Raw genomic sequence first — 13,783 nt, forward strand, 5'->3', positions numbered from 1 at the left:
ACAGAACATTTTTATCCAGAGGGAAGCAGAATGTAAGAAAATAACATTGTTGTTGGTGGGTCTTGATGCAGAGAAAGCATTTGACAGAGTAAGCTGGGACTTTATGAGCAAAGCAATGGAAGTATTTGCATTTCCTGAAAAAATTATAAGGTTGATTAGGAGGATATAGAAAGGAACGTGGTGAAAATTAAAGTGGGTGGGGTCCTCCCTGATAATTTCTGCTTGAGCAGAGGAACCAGTCAGGGGTGCACTCTTTCCCCTTTATTATTTGCATTACATGTAGAACCACTGGCAAAGAAAATAAGGGACTCAAAAATTCCAGGATATAACTGGTATGGTAGTCAAGAAAAGGTGGCTCTATTACAGGTGATATAATTTTATACCTGACAAAAATTGAAAGAGACATTACAGTGCTGTGGAACATTTTGAGACAGTTTCAAGACTTTTCAGGATACAAAATGAATTAAGCTAAAACAAAGGCAATAGCATTAAATTATGTACCCATATATGAATTGGTTCAGCGATATTCATATTTATGGGGATATGATAAAAGTAAGTATTTAGGAGTCTGGATTAAAAATGATTCTGGTGTGCTAGTTAATGACATGTGAGAAGGGAATAAACAAAAGATAATATAATAACGGAAGCTTTGTTATATGAATATGGACAGTAAGATACAAGCAGTTAAAATGTTTTAGCCCCATTAGTCTTACACACTGGTCAGGCATATTTTTATCAACCAGAGGAGAGGCTGTGGACAGCAATTAATAAAGAGTTGAAGGACTTTATCTGAGAGGGGAAGATGGCAACAGTCAAGTGGGATAAGCTGATTCTTCCAATAGAACAGGGCTGATTGCGGTTACCTGATTTGAAGAGGTATTTCAGATTTACACAGTTAAGGCTCCTATCCAGAGCACAAGCAGAAAGCTATAATTAAAAGTGGAAAGGGATGATGATGAAACGGGGTGAAGATCAAGAAACAAGGAGAGACTGTGATATTGGATGCAGGCTTTTAAGGAGAATAACAATAATTATACAGAACATGATATCTGTAAAGTAGCAGAAAGTACCCTAAGAACTAAGCCAACATCGGACTGGAGAAAGGAGGTTCCGCTGATAGGGATGACTGTAATTAGGGATACAGACAATAGGCAACAGGGGGGTGGAAGTTATTGGAGAAAACTGGCAAAGGAGCCAAAATACTGGGAGCCAACAACTGGAGAAGGAAAGATGATAGAATGGGAAAACACCAATAATTTATTTGGACTGCAGTTTAGAAACTGCCTTCCCTATCAAGGATTGATATCAGAGTATAGGCAAAGAGAAATAAATAAGGGCTCTTAAAAGAAAGACCAGCACTGGTAGATTTTTTAGTAGACTCTAAAAAAAAGCTGCCATTAAAAAAGGAATAATTAGTACAACATATAAAACACTGTATGATAACTATAAGAATCAATCAGAGAAGGTTAGAAAGGATTGGGAAGAGAGATTGGATAAGCAATGTACAAAGAAATAATTGGAGGATATATGTATGTCTCCCAAATATGCAACAAAATATAGAAGATTTAAAATTTTTGCTTGAAAATGTTTACATAGATATTTTTACACCCCTAGCAGACTCCAGAGAATTTTCCCTCAGGGAGACAGTAAATGTTGGGAGGTGTGACGGGGAAGAAAGAGGCACTTGGGAACATATTTTCTGGTAGTGCGGTGAGTTGTCAGACTTTAAGGATTCCCTGCGGGATGCACTGTCAGAGATACTGAGTGGCAGAAGACTGGTGTGATAAGGGGAATGATTTTTCTAACTTCCTCAACTCCTCTACTTTAGACAATTAAATTTTATCCACAAAATCTATCAACCTGATAAAGTCCCTGCTCTCCAAAATCTTACACAACCATACACCACTTTTAGAGTTCTCTGCTACACTAACAGACTACTCCTGGTCACCACAAAAGCTAACAACTCAGCTGGGGAATAACTCTTCTCAAACGTCATCCCTAAAATCTGGAATAAACTGCTAGCCTCCTTACCTCCAGCTCCTCCACAGTACAGTTTAAAAAACTACTTACGACACACTTGGTCAACTCCTGGATTTGTGCCTGTAATTCTCTAGGCTAAAACTACCTTTGTATAGGTAACCAGACACTGCTTGCTGACTGCTAACCTAGTCTTATCCTTGAAATTACTTGTATTGTAACTCACACAAAGCATGTTTACTGTAATACCATTTGCTATAATAAAGAAAAAAAGAAGCTGGGAACAGCGCACCAAAAAAACGCACTTTATTGATCCTCAAAAAAGCCACAAGTAATCCACACGGTAAACGCTTTAAAACAAAACAATGCGTTTTCGTCAACTTGTATTAAGACTTCCTCAGACAAATAAATGTTATTTGATTAGTCATTATATACTGAAATTAAAAAAAGAATAGCCAATTGAAACAATTGCATTCTGTTTAAACCAATGGCAAACATGAGAACTGAAGGGCTTATTCCATAGAAAAATTGCATGTAATATATAGATGTCTTAAAATTCAGTTAAAACCTATTCTAAAATATTAAAACCTTTTGGTTGATCAAACTGTAATTAAGTAAACCATTTCTTTATTTGTTCACATAAATAAATAAATATTTATAATAAAAACCTCAGTGAAATTTGTGTAGTGATGTAGATGTGGGGACAGTGTTTTAGTCAGGGATATAATTTGAACAATGGCGCCACCTGCTGTTCTTTTTGTAAATCATTGTTAGATCAGCTTATATTTTTGCTGCTCTCAGTTTCAACACAGGAGCTAGGGAAATGCATTCATTTAGACCTGGTTGTTTGTTGGCTTCGAGTAACAATTGCCAACATAATTCCTTGTACTCAAGCCAGTCTTCCCAGGGGCCTCCTCTCATCTCTTTTTTCATTTGCTATAATGAAACTTCCACCTGATGTCTATATAATATCGTTGTGTAAATACTATGTGTGCTCATGTTATGACCATGTAAATTGTTAACTTCTATAATGTTTACATCTATTCTATTTTCTAATGGAGCTTTTCTCCCCGGGCCTCCACTGAAAAAGGACCTGTGTCCAGTGTGACTTTCCTGGTAAACAAATGTAAAATAAATAAATAAATAAGCTATGATACAGAATAAGAATTGCCTACACATGGTAAGGCCTTGCTGTGTCTGACAAAAAAGCAATTACTAGAAAATGGAAGTCAAAATCTAAACCAACTATACGAACAACTGGAACAGAGATCTTTAGAAAAGGGTAGGGGCAAACTACATAGCATAAACTGGGAATTGTGGGAACAGTACATACAGGGGAGGAATGTGGTTTAAAAGAAGGCAGGACTTAAATCAGCTAAGTAATATTTGACTAAAAAATGATTGAGCAGATTATAAATGATGTATAATGTTCGCAACTGGGAGTGTGTCAATGTGATTTGTAATGTAAAATGTTTGCAACTAGGATTGTGTCTATGTGGTTTGTTTTCATTTATATAAATGTATGACTGCCTATATTATAAGTGATGGTTTAATAAAGATGTTTCTTGTTAAAAAAAACAGGAATTGAATAATTTATGTTATGTTTATGTTATTTATCTTCTGGTACAACATGCAGAGTATTATGACCTGAAGGCCCACCCACCCATCAGGCCACCAGAGGTACAACCAGCCACAACATCAGCCACTCAGGTGTGTGATGCCTGTATTTCTTGCCCTCTGGGTTGGCCTAATAGCTAAACATTCCAGAAGATCACCTTATCTCCTTTCCAGTGTGTCCCCACCCTTATGTGTTAGTCTTAATTCCTTGTTCATTTGTCCAACTATCCCCATCACTAATTAATCTACCTTCTATACATATCTATTCATCCACTGTCCTCCCTATTTTTTGTGTATACCATCCCTGTCAGTCTCTGTTCCACAACTGTCTGATCCTGATACTTGCCCTTCTCCCTCTAGCCCATCCACAAACATCTCCCCATCTACTCTTCCATTATGAAAATGTAAAATTTGAAATAAAAAAAAATAATGCTCTCCCCCTCCACCATGCGTGCCTTATAGTTACCCTTCTGTATTTATTTCTGCTTTGTTGTTCTCCCTTTTCCTGCTTTCCTATCCTAATGACCAGGGTACCACTTAACTGTGCACACCTCCATTGGTCTACCTGTCAGATGCTGAATGGAGCTTTTCTATCCTTATCGTAGATGTGTGCTGCTGTTGGCTGTAGCTATGTGCTGCTGCATTACACATGGCAGCATGCAATGCTTCAGGCATGCTAACATGCCTTAGTCCTAATGTCATTCATGTCACCCATATACATTGCTGTAGAACTCCTCCTCCTCCTGTTATATGTTACTGTTGTGCTGTGCTTCATATAAACAGTGCAGCCCTACTTTATTGTATGTTCCTTTGCTCAGCATGTAGGCCCTATCCTCTGCCTCATTTGTAATTAGCTCTCTCATGCTTTGCACAGCAACCTCTTTGAACATTGGCATTACACAATTACACAGCACTTGTCTATGAATCCCAGCCTTCATCAATCTGGTTACCATGTTGCACTGTCTTCTGTGATACTAAGATGGATAACATCCTCTTGTTCTTCTGACACCTCACTCCTTTAGAAGAATGGCTGTGGAAACCCTGGAATTAATGAAGGAGTGCAGCTACTTGGTTCAGAGTGCTGATACTTACCAGGTACTCTAGCCAGGTCATGGCCATCAAAAGAGCTATTCTGTAGGGCCTACTGCCCTAGATCTCTTTTTCTGGATTTGTTTAACTAAGCCATGGTCTGTTGAATGGCAGTACTTTAAAGTAAGAAATTAGCTATTCATTTTCCTACCCTAACATAAGATCCTTGATGGCATTCCTTTAAGAAAGCCTTCTTGCAGCTCCATTCTCTGGAAGAATTGTAGCCTACATATGGAAAAAAATAGGAAATGAAGCATCTCAACATACCTTAAAATATTTTTTCCTATTGACATATCCACATATCCTCCTTAGATTATTCTCATCAGGGTCACAACTTGTCCTCTGCAAGTAAAGCGTAAGATGACGGACCATCCCTTTCTTTACTTAACATGTCAAGGCCAACAGAGCTACAGTGATTAGGTGAAGGGCTGTGTTTCCTGTGTCAATACCTCTTGGCACAATGTAACTTGGTAGTGAAAAGATTTCACACCATTGTACTCTGCTGAAAAGAATATTTTCAAAGAACTAATGCTCTGCAAGCTACCTACAAAAACAAACAAAATTCCACACTGACCTTGTTTTTGAGACCGATTAAGGTTCATTGCCTTTTAGTGTTCATCGAATCCAGTGATAAGGTCAGTCCCACGGTGGACAAACAAAACACTAGTGAAATCACTCATTCCTTAAGTGATAACTAATTCACTGTTTATAGGATTAAACACTACACTACACATATACATGATTAATCACTACATTATACATATTACTGTCTCAAGCTAGTAGGCTTACCAACAGTAAATGACTTTTAATCAAATTTTAGAGTGATAAAACAATACCAGAGCTGCAAGACTTGAAGTGTATCACCAAGGACAGAAGTAAAAACTCATATCTCAGTTAGTATTCTCAGTCACTGAGATAAAAAAAAATGTAAGCGGTGTTCATGAGGAGGGACTCATAACAAAAATTGACAGATCAAGCATATCTACATAAACTTACAAGCATTCCAATCCTTAAATACTGAATTGTAATTTTTTCTAATTTGATGTAACGTTTCCTTTTTTCTTAGTTTTCATTAAGTTTTTATGCTTTAGTTCAAATTAAACACTTGTACATTGAAAATACTTCAATAAAATACTTAATTTGATATGTCAAAAAAGAAATTCTGAATTTTTTACCTCACACAGTGGTTCTGGAAAGTCTATAAGGTTATTTGTATGCAGTTCTAGCTTTTGAAGATGTTCTAAGTGACTCTTGATACAGCTGTCATGACATAAAGAATCCAAGCTTTCGAGATCATTTGAAGAAAGGTCTAGACCTCGAATACAATTTTTTTGAGAGTTCATGGATAACATACTGTCACTCAGTCGCGAAAATGAAGATGAACGTTGAAGTCCTAAAAAATCAGTGTAAAAACACATGGTAGTTGGACTCCAATAGGATCTATAACATTTAAGTTATTTTACATAAACACAAGCAAATATGAAATATCTAAAAAGGACCACTCCACTAACTAACTGATTCAAACTTCTATGTAATATTTTATGATAACAGCAGTGATGCTCTTATTAATACGACTTGTATATTCCAGACTTATTCTTCCCATCTACTTTCTTTTTTTTTTGCCTTAAATATGTTAAAGGCCATTCACAGATGATGACATAATTTATTTCCATCAAACAGATCGCACAGACCACCTGTTGTTCATTCACCAAAAAGATATTTCCTAGCAGATTTTTCAACCTTTCCCATGTATAAGAAGCAGAGCAGGTTTCTTCTACCCCCCACAATGCCGTCAGTACTTAGAAACTGCAAAGGAAGAAGTTACAGAGGATACTAGTTCCATTGTACCTGCCCTTTACGAAGGATCTATGCTGCACTTGCTGTCTCAGCACTTGTTTCACATGATGTTCTTTGTTAATTGCTTTATATATATATATATATATATATATATATATATATATATATATATATATTTAAGGGTGTATGCTACTTAATGTAAACACTGTAAATATTGCTAATAAGGCTTTCCTCCAAATTAATTATACTTCAGTTCCAGTTGACTGACAGCTGACTCTATCCACACTGATAGTAAATGCATTTTGCCTTCACTTAGCTGTTCCCTAAACTTTTCATTGTATGTTATTTTGGATTGTTTACACTGTATTTTAGTGACCCTGGGCTACATCTGAAAACACCTTCCTGTATATCATCATGTTACTCTGTTCCACATATTAGCAGCTAAATTAATAAATGCATACACACAATTACAGCCACCTATCTACTGCGGTACATATTAATTTGCTAATTTAATTAATTATGGGTAACTTTTTCTCATCCACTAGCTGTTTACAGGAAAGGCAGGAGAAGAAAGAAGGCAGTTAAATAATAAAAGAATGTATAATGAAGGATATGGACACATTATAAACACCAATAGGAAATGTAAAGCATAGACCTAAATGAGATTTATTTTATATGATGCAAACTGTGGCCGCTGTACAGCTTGATATAAAATAATAATAGAAGCAATGGATAAGCATCAAGCAGCATAAACATTTATGACATACTTCACCTGATGCAGAAACAGCAGATAAGCAGAATACTAGTTTAAGGGACACTGCATTATCAACATTTTTAGTACAGATGCTTAGTTATCTCAGCTCCAGGAAACAATACCAGAAAGCTGGGTGCTGATAAAAGTTTTCCTCTAATTCTTTTATTTTAAAATCCCACCCTCAGAATAATTTAGGGTTAAACATTTCATAAGTACAGCATTCATACAATTAAGGTACTAATGAAAAAAATCACACTAAAGCAACAAATTAAAACTGGAAGTGAGATGGCATGCTACTCATTAGGACATCATGTCACGTAAAGTACAGTTTTGTACCTACCATAAATGTAGATGTCCGATAGATATGCAACTGCAGTCATAACATATGGGTTGTCCTGCCTCAGGCAGCCCTCGGTCGGCCGGATTCCAAAGTCTGGGTCTGACGTCGGCTGATGTCGCATTTCTCTCCGACGTCAGAGCGGCTGAAGTACATAAGCATCAGCCGACGCCATCTTCTTCAGTGTTTCTTGCCCCAGATGCCAGGTGCCCCCCAAGGAAGGCTGTAATCAAATTGGAAGACAAAAACAGGTTTCCAGACAAATAAATAAGCAATAAACAAATACACCATAACAGATATCCCCAGCTAAGGATAACAGGGAGAGGAGTGGACCCAAGGCATAGAGGGGAAGGAGGGAGGGAAAACCCGACTGCAGTTGCATATCTATCGGACATCTACATTTATGGTAGGTACAAACTGTACTATGTCCTTCAAGAATGCAACTGCAGTCATAACATATGGGTTGAATACCATAGCTTAGCTGGGGGAGGTGGAATGCTCTAAGAAAAGGATGGTGTAGCTATCCAATCCCTGCAGGACTGCCGAAGCAAAGCCTACTCTGGATCTGGAATATAAAGGGAGGTTGTAGTGTTTGGAAAATGTATGCATGGAGCTCCATGTAGCAGCTTCTAGAATGTCTTTCGTAGGCACCCCTCTTAAGAATGCTGTAGAGGTGGCTGTAGCTCTGGTGGAGTGTGGTCTGACATTGGCTGGCACACTCTTTCCATGGAAGGAATAACAGAATCTGATGCAATGTCCAATCCATTTTGAAATTGTCTGTTTGGAAATTGCTTTTCCTTGTACTCCAGGGGCGTAAGCTACAAAAAGCTGATCAGACTTCCTACTGGTCTTGGTTCTGTCTAGGTAGTAGCGAAGTTGTCTGTGAATGTCCAAGGTATGCAACAGTCTTTCCCCTTTGTTCTCAGGATTGGGAAAGAAAGTAGGCAGGTGAATTGCTTGATTTAAAGAAACCCTAGATACCACTTTTGGCAGAAAGGTAGGGTTGGTTCGTAAGGAGACCCTGTCTCTGTGAAAAGTTATGAACGGTGGTATTGCCATTAGGGCCTGTAATTCCAAAACCCTTCTTGCTGAGGTAATGGCCAACAGGAAAGCTGTCTTCCAGGAAAGAAATTGTAAATCCACAGAAGCTGCTGGCTCAAAGGGAGGTAGAGTCAATTTTTCTAGGACAAAATTGAGGTCCCAAGCTGGTACTGGTGCCTTTCTTGGGGGCTTTATATTCTTGATTCCTCTAAGAAATTGCCTTAACAAAGGATGTGAAAACACAGGTGGATCAGTGTTGTATCTAGCTGAGATAGCTGAAGCATGTATTTTTATGGAAGAGTATGAGAGTCCATTATGTAGCATATCTGCCAAATATTCCAGAATGAGTGGAATGCTCAAAAGTGATGCATCATGACCCTTGCTGGTATTCCAAATGCTGAATCTCTTCCATTTGGCTGAGTAAACCTTTCTGGTGGATGGTCTGCAGGCTTCTGTTAGCATCCGCTGAACTTCCTTGGAGAGAGGTAGATTGAGGTTATTTATGGGATCTCCCAAGCTGTTAGCTGTAGCGTCTGGATGTTGGGATGAACTGTCCTGAAGTTGTGTTGAGTCAAAAGTTGGGGCCACTGGGGAAGGGCCCACGTTTTGTTGTGACATATGCTCCGTAGTAGTGGGTACCAGTGTTGTCTTGGCCAGTCTGGAGCTATTAGGATCCCTTTGGGCTGCTCTGCTTTGATCTTTAGTAACACTGTGGTCATCAGTGGCAGAGGTGGAAATGCATAGATTTTTAGGGAGCTCCAGTTGAATGAGAGAGCATCTATTTTCCATGCTTGTGGATGATATGTCCTTGAACAGAACTTTTGTAAGTGATGATTGAGGTGGGAGGCAAATAGGTCTACGTCTAGCCTGCTCCATGTCGAGGTGAGTCGTATAAAGATTTCTGGATGTAACCTCCATTCGCGGGGTTCTAGGAAATTCCTGCTTAGACTGTCCGCCAGAACATTGTCTTTGCCTGGAACAAACTGGGATTGCAACTGTATGTTTAGGCTCAGTGATTTTTCCCAAAGATTCATTGTCAGTCTGCAAAGGGGGTAAAAATGAGTGCCCCCCTGCTTGTTTATGTACCACATCACAGTGGTGTTGTCTGTCTGTATTAGTAGGCGGCCTTGTTGAAGTTGTTGTCCAAAGGCCTCGATGGCATGCATTACTGCCAGCATTTCTTTTTGGTTGATATGCAGATGTGCTTCCTTTGGAGACCATTGTCCTTGAATACATCTGCCCTCCATGTGCACCCCCCATCCAAGGTCTGAGGCGTCTGTGGTTATGGTCTGTGTTATCTGAGGTTTTTTGAATGACATACCTGTGTTTGACTGGCTTACTGAGGCCCACCATAGAAATTCCTTTTGAAGACATGGAATGAGCGGTATGGTTGCTTCTAGGTTGTTGCTGTGTTGAGACCATAAGCTTTTTAGGTACCATTGAAGCTTTCTCATGTGTAGTCTTGCTAGTGGAACCAGGAGAATGCAGGATGCCATGTAACCCAGGGCCTGTATGAATCTCCTTGCAGTCATCTGGGTGAGCTTTGCTAAACTTTTGAAGTAATGAGTTAACTTCTTTTGCTTGTCTTCTGTCAGGTAAGCCATTTGAGAGGCTGTGTCTAGTTTGGCTCCTAAGAAGGTTATTTGCTGGGATGGCTGAAGTCTTGACTTTTGAAAGTTGACTGTGTATCCCAGAGCCTGTAGCAAGTGTATGACATAATTCAAGTTTTTTGTCAAAGTTAGTTTGTCGTCCGCTTGTATGAGGCAATCGTCCAGGTACGGGTAGATTTGAATCCCCTGGAGCCTGCAAAGAGCAATTACTGAAGCCAGGCATTTCGTGAATACTCTGGGCGCAGTAGATAAGCCAAATGGCAATGCTGAGAACTGATAATGCTCTGGCCCTGCAAGAAATCTGAGGTATCTTCTGCAGCTGTGTCTGATAGGGACATGCAGGTATGCCTCCTTGAGGTCTAGAGTAATCAGCCAAGACCCCTTGCCCAGCATGGGAAGGAGTTGCTGTAGAGTCAGCATTTTGAACTTTGGTACTATGAGAAAATTGTTTAAAGTGGACAAGTCCAGTATTGGTCTCCATTGAGTTTCTTTTCTTGGAACAAGGAACAGTCTTGAGTAAAACCCCTGACCTTGTTCTTGTTGTGGAACTTTTTCTATTGCTTTGATCTGAGCAAGCAGAGAAATTTGCTTGATAGCCTCTGCCCTCTGATTTTGTGGAAGGTTTGGCATGCCTTGTTTTCTTGGCAAGGTATGAAAATGGAACCTGTAACCGTGGTCTATAATGTCCAAAATCCATTTGTCCTTTGTCAGTTTGTGCCAATTTTTTGAAAACAGAGATAATTTTCCGCCCAAAGGAGCTTCTGCTTGCTCCTTGGTCAGCGGAACTAGAGGAAAGTCATTGAGATTGTCCCTGTGGGGCAGGAGAAACCCCTGTGTCACTTCTTTGGTTTGCTGGTTGCCATTGTCGTCCCCTGTAGGATCCTCTGTATTGCACTCTTCCTCGGGCACGCCTGTTTTTGCCCCATTGAAATCTTTCAGGATTAGGAAAGGACCAGTTTTTAGAAGGCCAGTTCCTGCTGAATCTGGGTGGCTGAACCTGGAGGAAATCTTTGACTGTCTGAACTGACTTGGCTTTTTCCTCAATGGACTTTAACACATCTTTAGCATTAGCACCAAAAAGCTTGTTCTTTTCCAAGGGTGCATCAAGAAGTTTTGCCTTAACATGATCTGGTAAAGGTTGTTCTTTTAACCATGCATGTCTACGAATGACCACCCCTGTCATAGCTGCCCTACATGAAGCTTCCAATGCATCATATCCACACTGTAGAAGTGATTGCTAACTTGCTGAGAATTATGAACAGCCTCTTGCAAAGACTTTCTATCTAAAGGTTCAGGAGAGGCCAATTTTTTCTGTAAATCCTCTAACAGAAAATCCTGATATTGAAACATGTGAAAGAGACAATTGTGAGCTCTCATAGATAAAGTAGTTGAGGTGTACACTTTCTTCCCCCATCTCTCTAAGGACCTTGCTTCCCTGTCGGAAGGCAAAGGATTTTTGGAGGTGGTAGCTGAAACCCCTTTGGGCCCCTGGGAAATTGTTTCTAAATCAACAGCATGGGCCCTAAAGAAATGAGAATGGGTTTCTGGGACCCTATAGTATCTGTCAGGCTTGACAGGAGCAGGAGGAAGAGTATCAGGGGTAACACTGGAGTCAGAGTATAGATCATCCAAAACATCAAGCACAGGAGGAATAGCTAAGGGTCTGTGTTGGGGTTTTTTAAGGAATGTTCGAAGGCGCTTTCTGGAATCTGAATATTCCTGGCCTTGCCACTTAAAATGCTCCCTCATGGAATGCAGAACTTCCCCAAAAGAAATATTCTCAGGAGGAGAGGCCGAGGGAATGGAGTCCTCTGCATCTGAATCCTCATAGGTCTGGAAGGGCTCTTCCTGGCTTTCGGAGTGAACAGAGTCCTCAGAATCTTCATCTGAAGAAAGAGGGACAGAGGGTTCAACCCTGGGCCTCTTATCAGGAGGAGGCTGGGATCCTCTCTCAGGATGGGCCTGGGAACCTCTGATCAGGGAAATTAAATCTGCGGCCAAAGACATGATTTGAGTATCAGGAGTAGGCTGAGGTAAGGTTTTAGCAGTAAGATGCTTGGCCTTGCTGGCTGCCTTAGCACGTGTGTAGGCCTTGATAGACATGGACATGGGAGGCCTAGCCGCTCCACGTGCAGGAGTGACCTTATCAACAGCAATGGTCTCGGGCATTTCCTCTGTTTCAGTATCCGGAGGAAAATCAATAACTGGCGTCGGAGTGGCCTCCGGTATCGGAGGTATCGGTAAAGCGGTGTCTTCGGTTCGAAGCGGTGGAATAACCGCCTCAGAGGGAACCGGGGCACTTGCGGTAAGTTTTGGCGTGGTGTCGGTTGAAGACGCGGGCCGAGGATGTCAGTCCCGGTCTTTTCGTTTCTTAGGAGTATGCGTTGTTGGTTGTTCCGACGGCATTATATAATCAAATTTTTCACCGAAAAAGTCCTCAGCGAACTCCGCCCGGTGCCTGAGGGTGCGCTTATTGAAGCGAGCACAGGCGGCACAGGCCGAGACGTCGTGGTCTGGGCCAAGGGCAGGAGGCAGTAGAGAATAACCTTATGAGGTATTTGTTTACCACAAGACAAACAATTATTTACTTTTTCAGTAATTTCTGACATCGGCTGAGGCAAGAAAAGGTCCCCAACAGGGTACTTAGCTTTATTGATGACTTCGGTTTCGAAGAATACAGGAGCTGACCGACCGGCACTTGCGAACTGCTTCTGCTTCGGGCACCGCGCGGCAAGAAAGACTGAAGAAGATGGCGTCAACTGATGCTTATGTACTCCAGCCGCTCTGACGTCGGAGAGAAATGCAACATCAGCCGACGTCGGACCCAGACTTTGGAATCCGGCCGACCGAGGGCTGCCTGAGGCAGGACAACCCATATGTTATGACTGCAGTTGCATTCTTGAAGGACATCAACAGTTCAAAGCTAGAAAATCCATGGACTGCTACAGATACAGACTCTGACTGTTTAAGTGCAACGAATCTCAGAGCTTACTGGCAACTGTTCTGATCAGCTGCTCTGATTTGTAGGGACTGTTTTTTTTTTTTTTTTGCAGGTTAAATAAAAATTAAAAAAACAGAAATGCTGGCAGGATACCCGAAAAACATATTAGTGGTATTAAAAGCACACAAAGGCCACAAGTAATGATCTACCTAATGTGCATAATTTTCTAATTGCAATCAGGAAGTCAGGGTTAAAATAATGGTAAGTAAAAACCACTCCTGACTAAAGGCCATGTAATGAGCACAGTCAACCATTAAAGATGCACCCAGTAAGAAAGTGGCTATTTTGGGGGAGCGGGGGGGGCAGGCTTTACAAAAAATAAATAAATAAAAAACTCATTATTTGATCAGAGTTAAATGCTCATTGACATACCTTCCCATAGGTGTGTGTGTGTGTGTGTGTGTGTGTGTGTGTGTGTGTGTGTGTGTGTGTGAGAGAGAGAGAGAGAGAGAGAGAGAGAAAGAAACAAAAATAAACTAGATGGTCTGAAATGATTTCACTTTACCTCATTCAAACATCAGAGGTGTACTCAATCAGGAAGGGTCAATTTCAGGCACTGC

At 40.5% G+C, this 13,783-nt stretch overlaps 1 protein-coding gene across 1 annotated transcript in view; it reads right to left on the reverse strand.

Annotated features, from left to right (window-relative positions):
- Positions 1–13,783, reverse strand: part of LOC122815022 (leucine-rich repeat serine/threonine-protein kinase 2-like) — a 2,570,681-nt gene that overhangs the window by 1,711,095 nt on the left and 845,803 nt on the right. The window contains 1 exon segment of the mRNA XM_044087274.1: positions 5,859–6,076. Coding sequence (XP_043943209.1) covers positions 5,859–6,076 — 218 coding nt within the window.

Source organism: Protopterus annectens, chromosome 11.part0 (assembly GCF_019279795.1).
Source record: "Protopterus annectens isolate FY-2018-M chromosome 11.part0, PAN1.0, whole genome shotgun sequence".
NCBI classification, from domain to species: domain Eukaryota; kingdom Metazoa; phylum Chordata; order Ceratodontiformes; family Protopteridae; genus Protopterus; species Protopterus annectens.